This window comes from Cyanistes caeruleus, chromosome 7 (assembly GCF_971803275.1).
Source record: "Cyanistes caeruleus chromosome 7, bCyaCae1.hap1.1, whole genome shotgun sequence".
NCBI lineage: Eukaryota > Metazoa > Chordata > Aves > Passeriformes > Paridae > Cyanistes > Cyanistes caeruleus.
Window position 1 is genome coordinate 35,715,347 of NC_141707.1, and position 17,741 is coordinate 35,733,087.

Sequence of the window (17,741 nt, forward strand, 5' to 3'; positions counted from 1 at the left end):
GGAATGAAAGGCCTTAAGGTTTGTTGTAGGTTATTTTTCAAATTTAAAAAAAATAAAAATGAAGACTTGGAGATGATTGAAAACGAATTACGGCAAGTCAGGAGAGAAAATGGGAGGAAAACATTCTCCTGTGGAGGAAAGGACCACATGCCACATCACTGTGGTTTTTAAATGCAAAGATGGAGTTACAAATTGTATTCACAGCTTCCTGAACTCATTCCCACAGAGTTCCACCTGTGGAAATCTTGCATCTTCTCGAGATTCCCACTTAAAAGCTTAATGGCATCCATGGGTGCCTGTTGTAACTTGTTCTGAAGAAATCTGTTCCTCCCAGTGACGCAGGTGGTTATTTACATCTCCCCAGTGTCCCAGAGGTGCTGCCAGAGATGGCATTGCTCAGCACTGATGCAGGGCAGAGGGGAGAACTTGTTCACAGGAACGATGTGCTGTGGTGTCAGCACAACAACGTAGGAAAACAGGTTATTTGTGACAATTATAGTTCAGGTTTTTGGTGGTGAGTGTAAGCTGGTGATCCTGACCAAGGAGGAAGTGCTGCACACGTCAGCAGCAGATCACTGGGGATCTGAGGTACATGCAGCCAGTGCTGTGTCCTCCCTCCTCCAGCACAAAGTGGGGTGTCTGTCTGTCAGTCTGTCTGTCTGTCTTTGGAGAGAGATGATGGCACTTTCACACGTGATCAAACTCGTTTGACACAGTCAGACAGCAGAGTAGAAGTGCCCTGTTTTGTAATTGTGATCCTCCCTGCTCTTTAAAGAGCACATTTGAAGTATCACTTCACATTCTGTACATTTGTGTCAGTGCCATGGGATTTCTGTTTTGGCTCACAGGATTCCTCAGATAGATTTTAGTTCACGTGGTATCCATGCCCAACTCTGTCTGGTTTTCCTACACAGTTCCTACAGCAAGTACATGCCACAGGAGGTTTTGACCACTAAAAAACCTTTATGGTAAATCCTGATGTTAAGCCTTTGCTGCTATCCACACGTGGGCTTTGCTGGTTAGGAGAGGTCTGATGTTTACCAGATGTTAAAGCAGAACAATCAGAGGTCACTGAGACAAGGAAATGGGTTTCCCAAGCTCAGGCCTCACCCTGGCTTCTGGAGGGCAAGTGCTGAACCTGGCAGTGCTGTGAACCTGCAGGTTTCACAGTGGTATGCTCTAACCCTGAGGAGGGGTTATTTAATAGAGCAACAAAAAGAATTTTAAATTTCCAAAGCTGCTGTTTTTGCTGGCCTGGCTGCCCTGCTATGCCTGTGGAGAGAGGGAGGGAAGGCAGCATCTCCTGCCTGCCCCAAACATCAGCTTCCTCTCCAGAAGTCTAAACAGCAGGAACAGGCCACCCAGCTCTTTATAAAACTTACTAAGTTTTACCATCCTTGACACTGCCCTGTGAGGCACCTTCTCCCTGGACTGGCCCCTGGCAGCCGGTTTTGCCCAAGTTTGGCTCTTTGCTCATTCCCTCTGTGATGAGGAAAAACCCAATCATGCTTCAAGCACCTGTTTCCCCCACTAATCGTCTCCTGTGCATGGCAGGCTGTAGTTTTTCCTTTGCCCTGTGGAGCAGGGAAACTAATAAATACTCCATGACTCTACATCCATCTCCTGGATGGATGTCTGTGGGGAACACAAAGGCTTTGCAGTGCCTGGAGAGGGATTGCTGCTGTCCCCGGTGTGTGCAGGGCTGTGGAGGTGAGGCTGGCAGGGCAGGATGGAGGCTTCAGCTGTGTCCCAGCACCCATGGGCTCCCTGCTGCCTGCTGCTGAGCCCAGGCTCGGTGAGTGCTGCTTTTCTGTGCTCCCATGTACACCATTAATGATAACGAGCCTGGCTGCTCAGCTAATTAGCAGTGCTTGTGGTGCTGCTTGCTCAGTGTGAGAAGCTTTGCTGTGTGTGCAGTCTGTACAGCACACAGACACCTGTGCATGCTGGAGTCAGGCCAAATGCCAGGGCCTTGGTGTGCAGTCCACACAGAACCAGAGAGTGCTTTCACTTCAAATGGACCTTAAAGATCCATGTTTGCAACTCCCCCATCATGGGCACCTTCTGCTAGTTCAGGTTGCTCAAAGCCATGTCCAGGTTTGTAATCTGTGCTTAATAATATGCAGGGGAAATGGTGCTAATGACTGCCTTTTTCCCCTTTGTTCCTTTCCCTTTCCTCTCCTCTGTGTGAAATGTGATGTTCTTGCTAGTTCATATTGCCCTTGCCCTCACCAGTTCAGACTTTGATTTCCCTCCTTCCTGTCTTTTCACCTTTATGTATTTTACACTTTTCATCATCTGTTATTCTTCCTTCTCTGCTAAACCTATGCACAATCTATAGGCAGACCCACAGTTAAATTTAGTTTCTGACATTTTCTGTTTTGGAGGAGTTTTCCTTTGCAAGTTGTCTTCCTTCAATTTGAAATAAAGGTGATTTTCTGATGGGACACAATTTAGTTTTCTGACCGGTATCTCAATTTTCTTGTCTTCTACCTCCAAAACGTTACAAAAGAGAGTTTCCTTATAGTTGTAGCCACAACATGTCTAGTCATAATGTGCTATTTTAAAATGAAGCTGGAAATTATTAAACATGTGTCTGAGTCTTTTTGTGGGATAGTTGGGAAGAAGGTTATTGATTTATAGTTATTCTAATGGTGAGAATGAAATGGCTTCACAGCAGGCTGAGGAGGTTTTGGTGTGTGGAAGAAGAAATTTTAGGTGTGTTGTATTTTTCCAGGGCAGCACATTATGCTTCATGCAAAGCAACAGGGAATACTGTATCTTCAAATCAGCTTCTGCAGACAAACCAAATTCAAAATAAATAACTTTTATTCATCACTGTAATAGAACTGTTGATGCATTCATTTATTTAAACCTAAAAATCTGCTGAAGTGTTATATCTCAGTGTGCTGCTTTTAACAACCTGAATATCTGGCACCTTTGATCAAGCTTTTGGCTGTATTTTTCTCTCTATGTAGATACAATAGTTCAGGTGAATACACTGTCATGTTTGATTAGGAGATATGTTAGAGATAAGTCACTTGCAGGCAAAATAGCATTTACCATTTTTGTGTATAAAAATGAAATTTGTAGGATGCGTGAAATTTCATTCTTTTATGGTAAATGGCTTATAAGAATGCGTTAGAAGCAAAGGTAAATGAGTGCTGATTTTAAGTTTGTTCCTTCTGAAACGCAAAAGGATGTGGCACATACGATCTTGGTGAATGACATGTGATAGATTATACTGAGAGCAGGCAGAGCAAATGAAATTGTAATGGAGTTCCTCTCCTGGCTGCAGGAAATAGCTGTTATTTATCCTGCTTCCGAAGATGCTGCATGCATACTGCTGTTCATTATATACTTAAAAATCCCTTGGCAAGTCAATAATGAGTAAATGAGCTTAAAGCCATTACAACAGCCTTAGCATGAGGAGTGTAAGCCAGGATGTTTTTCAGTGTGTCTTTTTGTGGGTTTGGCTGAAGCAATTCTGCAGACCTGCTAACCTGGACAGTTCAGCTGAAGAGTTTGGTTCTTTCTCCTGTCAGGTGCACGAGGCAGTCCCATGCTACAGTGAGTGCAATCAGTATTCCTGGGAAGTAGGACCATGGTCTCCATGTGAAATCAACAGCGAACAAAATTCCCTCCACTGTGGAGAAGGAATACAAACGAGGAAAGTCAGGTGCGTGAAGACGAAAGCTCAGGTATTCCAGATCAAAAAGAGCTGGTATGTTCTTGCATAAAGCTGCAATGTTTGCCATCTGACAGTGAGTATGTTGCTGAGTCCAGTGTATTGCAGATGAAAAGAAACATGTTTATGTACCATGGTTTACAGGAGAAGCATTTCAGAGATGCAGCTTTGGTCTTTCAGGAACACACCATGCTATTTAAATTAGTATTCTTCAGCCTAAATGCCATGTATACATAAAACTCCCTGAGGTGCAAAGCCTCCATATTTTGATTTGCTAACATTTTCCCCAAGTAATAGCACTGCACACACCAGCGTGGCATTCATTATTACTGAATATTCATTCCCCAGGCATGGGGAAATGCTGAGTTATTTCCAAATGTTCAGATGTTACTAGCAGGAGCACTAAGATTTGTTCTCGCTGGTTGTCACTTTCTGTTTGCTCCTTTGTCAGCCGATCAAAGTTAAAATCCCTCTGTATGAAGTAACAAAAGCATGTTGTGCACGTAGCTGATTTCCATTTGCATTAACATATTAATTCTACTTTTTGACCACCCATGCTGCCTGTAGCTATTGTCATATCTATGTCCTGTACGGGGTTGAGAAAACTTGTTGATACCCATTGTGTCTGCAATACTCTAATTAAAATGTGTGTTTTCTGTGTAGGTGTGTGAGCACTGCTGAGGACCACGGCGTGGAGACTGTGCCCAACGCTCTGTGCAGTCAGGCTGAGGTCCCAGAGACAGTGCAGAAGTGTAGCTTGTACTGTCCCAGTGAGTGTGCAGTGTCTGACTGGGGACAGTGGAGCACGTGTCCACAGGTAGGCTCTCCCACCTGTGTCCTGGCAGCGTTCCTCACACAGCAGTTGTCGCTTGTCCTTCAACTATTTCATGGCCTAGTTATTTTCTAGGAAAGTAAATTATTTTCTGAGGGATGTCAGGCTTAATGGATCCTGCCAGCACAGTTGAATCTGGAGATATTTATGTCTCTACAGAGACAGAGCTATAGAAAGTTGCTTAGTGAAACGTCGTTATTACTGTGGCAGTTGGTTCAACACATCCTTCCCCTTGGTCTGCTGTGGGAGAGGGCCCACACAAGCAGAGTGGGTGAGGAACAGTATTCCAGCTGCAGAAAGGGCTGAATGCTGTAGGAAATGTTTGCAGGGGAGACCTCTGTCAGTGGTGCATGGCTGCCATAACAACCGGCTGGTAAACCCTGGGGGTGACACTCCTCTGGACAGGTCTTAGTCCTGAGGGAGTGACAGCTCTCCCCTCCCAACACACGCTATTTCTGTCCAGTGTCTCCTCCTCAAGCCCTTGGGGAAAGATTTGAGGCAGCAGCAGCAGGATGGTATGACAGCAAGGTGCCTGAACAATTTGTCATGTCATGAAATACTCAAAACTTTGTGAATTATGCAGGGGTTCAAGCCACTGCGAAGTGCTCTGTGTTTTCCTAAGTGTGCAAGACAGAAAGAAGTTGCAAGTTCTGTATTATGAAAAGCCTCTGGCCTCAAACCACATGATTTCAGATCTATTGTTTCTCCCTGATCAGCGTTGAAAGAGGTGCCAGGTTTAATCTCGGAGGGGTTTTTTAATAGACTTGCTTGATGTATTTAAGTGACAAACATATATTCATTGCCCCCATGTTAACAGGGCCATTACCAAAAGTTGAGTGGTTATTGGACAGGTATTTATACTAGTGCTGACACAGGTAATTTCCTTCCATAATATTTTGTGTAGCGTATCAATATACTCGGTAAGAACATGTCAAATAAAATCTTGTGTTTCATTTCCTGCCTTCACCTCCTCCTGAGCAGCATGGCTTTGATGAAGTATAACACTCTTGCAACCCATACAAATGCTTGGATACCTTTCAGAGTCCCACTGTGGTTGGGCTGTTTCTTTGCCATTGACTTTTTCAGGCACGGATTTTCTTCCTTTTCGCACGCAGTGAACTGATGCAGAGATCCTTGAGGCTGTTGGGGGCTTCTCAGGTGCCTTGGTGGCAGTCAGCTGTTTATGAAGGACTGCTTGAAGCTTTAAGCACCCTCATATCCTTAAGATGCACAGACTTTTTGCCTGAAGGCTCCTTTTGTTTTTCAGCAGCAGCGAAGCCTCCGTAGCCACAGAAGCAGGAAAAGGAAGCCCAGAGCTCGTGGGCTGCACTCCATCAGGCAGCACATCTCTTGGCAGGCACAGGGCCACATGCCACAGTCCCTGTGTCTCCTTGTCCATCCCTTTGCCACGGTGGATGTTAACTCATAAATGTGAGGGCATCTGCATGCCAATGCAATTAACTGAACAATATGTTTTCACAAGCTGTTCTGCAAGGCTTTGTTGTGAAACTGAGATGACTGTGTGCCGATGGAGCATGTGTTTCAATAGTTCTGTCCAGATACGAGGCAATAAACAGCTTGAAGTTTTATGGGCAGATAAAACCCTCTCTTTGATGAGTTTATGGCAGTGCTGTCTCCCTTTTACAGCTACTCTGGCTGTTTGTGGTGGGTTTTGAGAGAGAACCACACAGCACAGTCCCTCCCAGGCTGCACATGCTCCACATTTCCAAGGCAAATGGGCTTGCTGTTAGTGCAGAATGACTGTGCTGTGGCACTGGTGTATCTTTGGTGTGTGTGGGGCAGGGATTGAGGGAATCGTGGTGGCTGGAGTGAGGCACTGCCAGCACCAGGGTGATTAATGAACCTTCCATCTCCTACATCATCACCTGAGCCACTGGGAAAGGTGGTCACTTAGGACAGCTACGAGTCGATGGACTAAAAAATTCAAAAGATTTGAAAGATCAGATGACATTGCAATAAAAAAGCAAAACGGTGCATCCTGGCTCCTCTATTTCAAGCATATTTACATTTCATACCACAATACTTGGCACTCTTAGTCATAGCACTCTCATGAGGCTGCTGCCAAAGACCATTCCAGGAAGTCTTCCTGTAGTTCTGGTCATGTTTGGCTTGCTGGAGATAAAGGGAATTTATGAAACTTGACAAATTCCAGTTTGTAAGTAATGAATAATCACAATTTCAGCCTCATCGTTGCCTGAGGAGCTTTTTGATTTGAGATATTTACCTGAGATTTTGGTCAGGTGAGAATTCTTTCCCAGTCACTTTGGTGTTCTGTTCATGTTTTACAGTGTTGATAATAAATTCATCCTGATAGCAGAATAACTAACTCTTATCAGCTGAATATAAAAAGGCCTTTTAGATAATCCGTTGTACCTTTTGTCAATATGTCATTGTACTCTGGATACTTTCTAGGTATTACTTGGTTTTATCTTGTAGCAATATTCTTCCCATGTGAATTTTCCACTTTCAGGATGGTAAATGATCTTGAATCGTGTTGAAATCAATGAGTCATAAAGGTGGCGACTGCTTTGTCAATGGAAAGTGTTTTCTTCAATACTTCTCTCTGCTAAGACATTGTATTTGTTCTACCTTTTTTTGGCTGTATTTCCCTCTTCCTTTTAAACACTTTTGTGGTTCTTTATAATTTCAGATGCTCCAACAATTCTTTTATGTGTGTTTTTCAACTGAATTACATATTTTGCATCTTGATTATAGTGCTATTTAACGCTGCTACACAAAGGTAAATTTTAATATTTCATCTAATGGTCAGAAATGAAGCTGTCAGAAATATAATGCCTCAAGGTTGCTTTGAGATTTTGTCTCTGTACTGGATTCAGGAAATGCATGGTTACTGATTTAAATCTTCTCTATTATTCTCACTTTTTCTGTTGACAGAAGTAAATTCAAAATGGTTTTCCTGGTGGTTAAAGACTATTTTTTGGCTTATAATGTTTCATTCTTTGTCACTAAGTAACATCCAAGTGACTTAAATATCAAGCTTTAAAGCCATTTAAAATAACAGTTTGAAGCTTGCTATTTAAAAACAAAAACAAAAAACCAAACCAACGAAAACCCACAAGGAAATTAGGTTGACTTGCATTTTGCTTAAGAGATTTCATATTTGTTCCAGGGACAGTAGCCTGTTCAGTCAGACATCATCACTTGATTGCTCAAAGACCCAGCTAAACAATCTGGGAACTGAAATCCTGTCATCTCTGTTACATATTCAGTGATGGAATAACACACACTTCCTGCGGCGTCTCGACTTTGTATTCATCTGACTTGGAAATGTAATTAATTGACTTCAATTGAATTCATCAAAGCATTCTTAAAAAGAGTTAATATGCGAGTGGTGCTACAAGTCCCTGAAATAATTACCTCAAATCTATTTCGTTAGCTCTCTGTCGGTGGATGGCTGTCGCAGCCCCCGTTGTGGATTGGAGTGGCCTCCTTGCTTGCCTCAGCTGTTGGCATTTCTAGCAGCTAATTCCAAGAGGTCTGAAATTAGTTAATTATAGGAGGTTGCCTGTGTAGTGAGTGAGAACAGCTGTCTCCATTTCAGAGAGCATTTTCCTCATGGATCAATGGCGATGCGCCGCGCTCAGAACTTGCGACAATTGAGTTATTATTCCCTGGAATCCGCGGGGGGAGTGTGATACCCACAACTGACCAGATTAAAAGTGTCACCAAGTGATACAGCGAGCTCTCAGGTCTGCAGTGACTTCCTTTGTCGATGCAAGTTGGAGTTGTTACAGTTTGGAAATGCCAACTGGAAGAGAAATTGTAGACTCCTGTAGATGCTGGGAGTCACTGCGTGGATTAAGAAAGTCTCCATCACAAGTGGTACCTGGACACAGGATGGGAAAGATTGGAAGGGACCACTAGAGCTCATCTGGTCCTTTCTTTTCAAGCCGGATTCCCCAGAGCACGTTCCTCAGAATTGTGTCCTCAGACAGCTTTTGGACATCTCCAGAGGAAACTCCCCAACCTCTCTGGGTTTGGCACGTAAGTCTGGCAGAGGACCTGCAGTGTGAAGGCTGTACTGAAGAGTGAGGCTTGCACAGAGTTGTCTTTCTAGCCCAAGAGATAATTTATTCAAATCAAGCATGAGAATTATGCTGGTCAAGGCTTTTTGGAAGAACATGCACTGTTCCTTACACACAGCTGTGACTTGGGTGTTTTTGTATGGCTTTGTAAAAAAAAGTGGGTAACTGCTGTATTTTTTAGATTGGTTGTTTTATTTTTATGAATCTTTGTTAACAATCACTTTTTTAAAAGTAATAGTTCTGTGTGGAGGCAGGCAAGATTTCAGAACGTGGATGCATCTGAAAAAAAAAAATTATGCAAATGCATTTTCATTTCAAAAGACTGCTCCTGTTATTGTAAATGGCTTGTTAAATTGTTACAAAACATCCACCCTGGCATGAACAATGTAATGGTTCATTGCTCTGTTAAAAATCGTCAAATACGGTTCCTGCCTTTGCGTTTACCTTATTTTGAGGTTGTATGTTTCCTTATGAATAGCCAGTTAAGAATAATGCAGCCAGCTATTTATAGTGCAGGATGCATTATACAAGCTGCTTGATAAATTAAACAGCTTAAAGGGCCTTGTAATGGGTTACAGCCTCTGTGCTGTACAATTATGATGCATATGAAAGCCTGGATCAATGGACAGCTCTTAAATTCCATCCCCAAGAGGGTCTAATAGTGTATATTAATGTGTGATATGTTAACAGCTCTTATGCTGGAGCTTAGCTTCCTAAACTTGCAGCTTTATTTTATTTAATACCCTTCTCTTCCAGAAAAAACTTCCAGTGCTTTGTCAGTTCTGTGATTGTTGGAAGCAAAGGCTGGGGGGAATCCTTCGTGTATGTTTTGGTCCCTCATTTTTTATGTTAGCTTTAAATAATGACTAGTGGTCATGGTAAAGAAATAGCTTTGGCTAAAAGAAGTATTAAAAAATGCAGTAGTCAATAGTGCCAGGAATTCCCCCATAGAATCAAGATGATGGCTGTTATAATTTCTAAACGTCCTTTGAGAAAAACTTTGATTTATTCCTGCCTTAACATTTTATGGACCTCTCATTGCTTCAGAATATTTTGTTTCTGTAGTGGTTTATATAATCTGGCCTGTAGATCTCTGGCTCTAGCTCAACTTTTTCATACTTTATGGAGAAGAATAATGGAAATGTTGAGATTTAATACTATAAAGTAGGCTGGAACAGTACAGTTATACCCATAAAGAAACCTACTGTTTGTGTATGACATCCTACTGCTGTAGGCTATTGATGTGCCACCTGAGGTTATTATTATTTTCATCCAGAAATTAATTCTGTTCCTATCACCAGTTCCAAAGGATGCATATGCCAGAATTACACACCCCATTGCTTGCAGTCATCAACAAGGAATCTGAACAAGTGACATAGCCTGGAAAACTTAACAGCCAAACTGATTTGTGCCTGATCTTGAAGGTACACAGGATTCTCCAGGCCTCTGACCTTCTGCCTCTGTGCACCACAGCTGCCTCCATTTCTTAGGACTTGTTTCCTCTCCTGTTATTTATGGGCAGTGGGCACCCATAATCACTGTCCTCCTTTGATCCATAAATCTTTATTTGTAGTCTGGGTGGTGTCAGAGGTGGGTTTCAGTTGCACAGAATGGGCAACATTTGCTGTCACTCCCATTTCTATCCCATGGTTACGTTCCAAATTCTCCCAACTATGGAAACCAGTTAAGGGATTTATAACCAGAGGCATAAAAATAAGTGTTATGAGCATAAAGAGATGATCTCAGAAACACAAGTCAAACTCCCACTCCTGAACACATCTGTTGTAGGCACCTGCCTTTCCTTATGCTCCCACTGTGGAAATGTTGGCTGATGCTGAGCACAAACCAGTGGCAGTAGCCTTACAGGAGGTAATGGCTGATTTAATGTAAAAAATAATTTAAAAAGCTTAATCTGTCATCAGTGAAAGCACTAGTTACTAATTGATCAGTAGAAAGTAAAATAACATCTTTGGAAGTGTAGCATCCACTCAGTGGGAAGAGAGGAGTTGTAAATGAAGATACTCAGTAAAGCATTGCTGCTTCACAGTGGGCTTTTATTTATTTAAAACCCCAGAAACTGTAGATTCATACATGCTTGTGATTAGAAACTTGGATCCCTAGGGCAGATCCAGTCTTGATCCATGTACCTCACTAGCACCTTCACTGGTTATTTTTAGAATATTACTTGAGCAGTCAAATTAGTTTTGTCATTTTCATTGTGAAAATATTCGGAATCAACCTGCTGTCTTCCTTAAATCTTAATTAGTCCCATGGTAATTTCTTACTTTAGGTACTCAAGAAATATTTCTTTCTTTTGCTGCCTTTTCTCTAAATTGCTGACTGCCATTTCTGTCCTGCCTTCTAAACCTGTGATTTGCCATTGATGGTGTTTAGTTTTGCTCTCAGTATTCTCTAAGATCCACACTCAAGATCTGAGTGCCCTCAGCATCTCCCCACTGGAAACAGTCCCTCTTCTTCCACTGTTCACATCCCCTAATGACACTGAGTCTGCTGATCCATTCCCCAACCTTTGCCATGCCATAAATACAAGATTTTCTTTTTCCTGGGTTTTTGGAGGGGTCCTGCAGGAGCTGTGCACCCAAGCCCATTGAGATTTCTGGGTAGCTGGATACTCAGCTCCCTCTTGCTCCTTTGAAAATTCCAGCTTTCATCTTTTTCTTTGCAAGTCGTTCCCTCCTGCCGCTTACTCAGTTCCATATATATTTGGCTCAGTTTTTTACGTGGTTAACTTGAAAGAGCAAGGGCAGAAAATCAATTATAAAACTAAATTGACTTCTCAATTGACGTTAAGAGAAATTCAACAAATAATATTACAGGATATTAGTTACAGTTTGCTGACTTTGAACTTTTGCATGTTTCCCATGTCCTCAGCTTGATTAAATGAATGCTTTTCCTACAGAGATTCCTTATTATTCAAAACTAGTAAAAGTGAGGGGCTTATTGCATCAGCTTTGGCTTCTGAGCACCATGGCTCATCAGCACAGTGAGAATTCTGGCTTCAGAGCGTCAGTAAACCAGTTGTTTGTTTGGATCCTGGCAAACACCAGATAGATTTTGACCCGTTGGACTGGTCTGCTGCGAGCAGGAGGATATCTGAGAGGGAAAATGGTTCTGCCAGCCAGGAAAACTCTGGGGCTCTGTGACAGCACTGGGCTGCAGCAGTGTCCTATAATCAAGCACAACAGGGGCCATGGTAGACAGGGTTAAAAATACTATTTTATTAAAAGAATTTACTTATCTACAAATGAGGCATATTTTCTGTCAGCAGGTTCTTATTTTAAAAAGAGCAAAAGCTGATATTTCTGAGCTGGCACAGACAGCTTCTGTCACAGCATCCATTGATTTTTTTTTTTTTCCCTTTGGTAACATAATTCAGAGAAACATTAATTAGGAATAGCTACTGAGATACATACTTTGATTTTTTTCTTTAGTAATTTTGCTCTATTGGCAAATCATTTAAGTTATTAGTGTTAGTTGTGAGAATGAACAATCAGATTAGTTGCGAAAAAGGCAGTAAACTATTGGTAAACACTTAGCATAGGTTTAATTTTCAGATAATTAGAAACAATTGGGTATTTTAGCTGACCAAGCGTATTCAAATAAGATTACCATTTAAAATGATTTGACAAGGTGTGTGTCAGCAATAAAAATATAATAGATTTTCCTTCATGTAGTGTAAACATAAGGAAAATAGGCCCAGATAATATATTTTAAGACCAGAGCAGACTTTTCCCCCATTTGTCCTGATATTTATTCTGTTCAGTTTTGCTATCATCTGTGCAGCTAATCCAGTTTACAGCAGTCTGAGATCCAGATTTATGCTGCAAGGCCATTACATTTCCCTTTAATATTCACAATACAGGAATTATCCACACTTCCACCCGTGCAGGGTTCAGTGTTTGCAGGCTGTTTGTTGCATGGTAATAAGCCTGTGGTTTCAAACTGTTAGTTGTTTTTTGTAATTATTGTACTCTATAGAAAAAACACGTTTTAAATCCCTAAGCATTTATGAAAATCTATTTCTACATGCATTGTTTTTTTTGTTTTGTTTTCTTTGCTGTTCCTGAGCAATCCTAATGAGAAACTGTTAGGAATTAAATGGGTCATCTTGTTCAATAAATGGCAGTGAATACCTTTAATGAGGGATTTATTTCCATTAGGTTTGCTGTGACCACTTCCACTCACCCATTCCCAGTACTGGACTGTGGGAAAATAGCTCCGTGCCACGGTGCTATGAGAGTGAGGATCGAGGGCTGCTAAAACAAACAGTTTTCATGCCTGTGATGCACAAACAGAAATGAAAAGCTGCCTCAGTTGGTTCATATTCCTGTGGAAATGTAAACAAGCAAATCCTGGTTTATAGGCAGCCACACATCAGTATTGGTATCACATACCCTGAAAAGGCACCTCATCTGGCCAGCATCATAACTGATATGCAATTACTAATGTCCTTCTTTGAAATGAGGGCTTTGCTGTAACATCAGATATCACTTTAAAATGCATTAATTGTGCCAGAAATCCTGTCCTGATATTCAGTACTGTGGCATTTTACTGGAATTCTTGGAAGGAGGTGCAGCACAGTGCACAGCAAATATGCGGTCTTTATCCCGTTGTACCTAAGGATCCTTACCAAAAATCGTGGGAAAATATAGTATAGGAGGCCTAAAACAGCCAAATCAGAGTGGATAAAAGATGACTTTTAGTGATACTGGATTTTTAACTTTGAACCACATTTCTTTTCCTTTATATGCTTTTAAGTATTGTTAAAACAGGCATGGGCTTGTATCTTATACCTCCATGTGGCCATGGATGTGCATGAACAGCCCTGGTCTGTGGTGTCTGTGATTTTCTGAGGTCAGTGATGTCTGTGTGATTTTCTAGGGTCAGTGATGTCTGTGTGATTTACTGGTGTCTCTGTACTGTCCACCCCTCCTCTCTCCAGGTGTGTGACCCCAATATTATGCAAACACGAACCCGACAAGTGCTGAGGTCTCCTGTCAGTTCAAAGCCCTGCCCTGAAGATTCACAAATGAAGCCATGTATTCTTAATCAAAATTGCTTCCAATACCAGTACAACCTAACAGGTAGGTATAAATTTTCAATATCCCCTTAGTATGTGCTTTTACTTATGTTTGCTTGGGGTGTTGGTTAAAGCCTTGACATCATTGGTTTCAATAAAGTTAATTACACGCCTACATTTTTACACATTAGTGGACAAATGCACAATTTTTGTATTTAAGTTGTTGTTGCAAGTACATGGGAAATAAAGCATGCTAAATGGGATTTTCAATGGGTTATCAACAGAATTAATTACAAAATTTCAATTAAAAGAGTATAATCTGTGTAGTTCTGGTAAAGCCAATAGTACACAGTACAACAGAAGTCTGTTTTGAAGGCAGTATGAGTTATATAGGTGTGCATAGGATATTCAGAGCAAAATGCATTATTTAGGGGCTTAGAAGCAATTGGTTCTGCTGCAAACAAATGAACAAAACAAAACCGAAAAATTCCTTTTGTTTTGACCAGCTGAAATAAATGAGAAAGGCATTCAGAAGAGAGATCTAAGAGAAGTTTGGGAGCTGGTGGGAAGGGAGAACAGAGCAAGATAAAATATATGAATATAAACTCAGTCTGTTTGTAATAAAAGCCCTAGAAACACAGGCAACAGGATGATGCCTTTTTTATCATCACATTTCAGAAATGCAGAACATTTATGTGTTCGTGTTTATCAAAGGTGGAAGACACAAAGTAATAGGTTTTCTTCTCATCCTTCTTATTTATTGGTGGTGTATGGAAATTTTAGTGGCTTCTGTAATGCTTTTTGTTTATTTTAAATGGTGTTTTAAAGCTTATTTCAGTTTAGTTGTATTCTGACCAGCATAATTTCAGACATGTAATAAGATATTAATTTTCTTCCTCTAGAAATACTGCTTTTATTTCATGAGTATTAAAGTTTAGTTTTAAATAATGGATAGCTTTGCATCGAGACAAAAACAGGTTAAACCAGAGTTCGTTCCCCTTCAGAAACTTCTCTGGCTGCTTTATCAAAGTGGAATTTTACTTCAGACAATACAGTCTTGTACCTGTGCCAAGTGGATTGAACTGATAGCCTTTATCAGCGTTCAGCATGTGCACTCTGATGTACTGGTGTCGGAACGGGATACGGTATCGGACTGCAAAGAGAGTCTCCTCTGAGACCTGTCTGGCTTTGAGAACAACTTTCTTTTGTGGGGGGTTGTTCTTGGGTGTGGGATGCCCTGACATGGGGAAGTGCTGCTGTAGGTGAAGCTAGCACCCATGTTCAAAGCTTCAAAGCCAGGCTGGATGGGGCTTTGAGCTGCGTGGTCTAGGGGAAGGTGTCCCTGTCACAGCAGGGGATTGGAGCTGCACAGTCTTTAAGGTTCCTTGCAAGCCATTCTGTGATTGTATGATTCTGTGTTGAGTACAAAGGTGACCTGCAGCAGTGCATCCTTTGTTTGTGCCTGCAGGCTGGAGCGGGTGCCAGCTGGGTGCCAATGCCACCTGCGGTCACGGGGAGCGCCGCCGCCTCCTGAGCTGCCAGCGCAGCGACGGGGCCACCGTCAGCATGCAGCTCTGCCAGCAGGTGAGCTGGGCTGGGGCACACCCAGAGGTCCCTGTGTTAACAGAAAGCTGGTGCTGCCTTTTGATCCATGCTAAGACATTCCCCATAACTGGTAGAGAAGTTTTGTATGGTGCTGGGAGCGCACAGCTGGAGGGGGCTTTGGGAAAGAGGGGTGTCAGTGGGGGTGTCACTCCTCGACTCAAACACATGGGGCATGGCTACCATCCCTGCACCATCCCAAAGCTGGGGATCAGGGAGATTGTGTTCTGCTGATAGAAACCTAGGGTTGCCACTTTGGAATGAGACCCAAACACTGAGGGATGCTCAGATGTGAAACGCTTCACTGCTGGAAGCGCATTCAGCCATTGCACCCTCAGGGAAGCTCCCTGTACACATCACCATGCTGGTGCCCTGCAGAGTTGCTGCCAGTTCTTGTTTGTGTGCTTGGCTGTGACAGGAGGTGGTTGGGGAGGCCTGGGGAAGCTGATGCCTGTGTTTCCCTGTCACAGCTGCACCTGGAGAAGCCCGTGCCCACGAGCAGTCCGTGCGTGGTGGGGTGTGCCGTGGACTGCCAGCTCTCCCCGTGGTCAGCCTGGTCGCAGTGCTCACACACATGTGGCACTGGTGGTGAGTCCCTACCTGCTCTCCTGACCCCCCCATACCCCAACAATGCAGCACAGACAGCACCCACAGCCCCAGGTGGACTCAGACAGTCCCTGAGTAGGGGTACAGAGCTCAGGAATAGCCTCAAGCCACACCTGAATCCTTTGGAGGTGGTTTTGGACACTCTGGAGGTCCTGAGGTGGTGGGTGTTTAGAGCTAAGCAGGCTATTTCCAAAGTACTTTAAAGTGAAAAATGTATCTTGGGGAATGAGTAGTCAGATGTCTGGAGGATTATTTATTAATTAATTCAAACTCTCAGAATTCAGTCATAGCAACCGTTAACCCCAGAGATGGGGAGTATATAAAGCTAGCAAAGAGCTTGGGAGTGTTACAAGATTCTGAAGAGATTAATAAATAAATACAAAATCTCTGGTGAAGTAATTTTTACTAACATAACTGTATCCCATTGAAGAAAACACACAAAGACAATTTTTCATCATTTAGTGTATGCCTCTGTCTCCATCTTGCATCCACAGGTCCCCTAACACTTACATGACCCCAGTAACTTCAGCAAGACTTTCTTCAGCCAGTAGTGTTCACCAGCATACAAAAAGTGAAAGGATTAGGACCTTTTTCAGCTTAGGTGTTTTAAAATACCCTTTGAGTATTGACATGAGGAAATGCATTGAAGGTTTTATTCTCAATAAGCTTGGGACTTTATTTCCCAGGCTTCTGATGTGCATTAGAGATACAGCTAATGGTCTTTAAGATTCAAAAGCCATAATGTATGTTTGAATCAAATTCACTTAAGGTCAAAAAGAAAAAAGCTCTTAACTTCCATAAAATGATTCCTTCAGATGGATACCAGAGATCAAAGCATGTTACAGAAAAAGCTTAATATTTGGATTAGTGCTGTTCTTTCTTTGCTGAGCTTTTAGCCCATTTGTGAAGTAGTGCTTTCTTAACAGAAATGAATAATTCATGGACAGTGTTTTAACAACAACACACTGGGAGTACTATTAATTCCAAATTATTTTTTTTTTTCTTTAAAATCTATTTTGGAGTGTTAATGCTTGTGTTGCTGAATAAACTTAATTTAATTTTTTGAGTGTTCAATCACTTACTAAGTTAAACAGAGTACAGTGCAAAAGCAGGTTGTAATGTTTTTATGGCTTTTAGTATGCTCAAGGAGCAGCTCACCCTATATGGTACCTGAAGATTTCTTCCATCCTGAGCTCTTACATTGCATAGTTTGCAAAAGGAGATACTCAAGTGTCTTGTGTTTGACCCTGATCCTGAAATGCTTGTGCAAATTCCAGACTGATTAAAGAGTTGCCAGTGAGTACAAGGAGTTACTCCATGTCCTAAATCAGAGGAAATCTGGAAACATTCATGCTGAAAGAGACTTTCCAGTGAGTGTCCTGGCTTTAGGTGCCAAACCTCATTGAGGCTGTTTCAATCACACAGTCAAGCCCAAACTCAGCTCAATTTACAGGTCATCCCTGATCTTCAAAGATCATAACTCTGCTCTACTGCTGGCTGGAGATCTGTCTTGTACAGGCCACTGTACTACTGCTGTTGTTTAACATGGATTTAAAAGCTGGAGATACTCTTCAGTGAACCTACAGCAGCCAAGCAGCCGGGAAAGCTGTTTCATACAAAACTGTGTCATAAAGAAGCCAAGTTTTTTCAGTCCTTCTCTGCCACTTGAACAACTTCACAGGGATCCTGAGCCTCCAATGCCAGAGCAGAAGCACCAGTGAAACAAAGAGGACTCTGCCTCCAGGTTATTCCAAACACACAGTTTATTTTCCAGCAGCCTCGGTCTTGATCTGACTTCTGCTGTATCAACTCAGAGCTACTGTGGTACCAAACATCCCTGGTGGAGGGACCTTGGCACCTGTCCTGTGGCAGTGGCCCTTGTGTGGTTCCAGCAGCACAAACAGT

General features: G+C 42.2%; 1 protein-coding gene across 6 annotated transcripts in view; it reads left to right on the forward strand.

Annotated features, from left to right (window-relative positions):
* THSD7B (thrombospondin type 1 domain containing 7B) overlaps positions 1-17,741 on the forward strand; it is a 298,549-nt gene that overhangs the window by 260,523 nt on the left and 20,285 nt on the right. For all 6 annotated transcript variants that reach the window (XM_086898690.1, XM_086898691.1, XM_086898693.1 and 3 more), the window contains 5 exons: positions 3,546-3,679; positions 4,352-4,505; positions 13,551-13,692; positions 15,097-15,212; positions 15,701-15,818. In XM_086898690.1, coding sequence (XP_086754816.1) covers positions 3,546-3,679; positions 4,352-4,505; positions 13,551-13,692; positions 15,097-15,212; positions 15,701-15,818 — 664 coding nt within the window. The remainder of the gene's footprint in view (positions 1-3,545; positions 3,680-4,351; positions 4,506-13,550; positions 13,693-15,096; positions 15,213-15,700; positions 15,819-17,741) is intronic.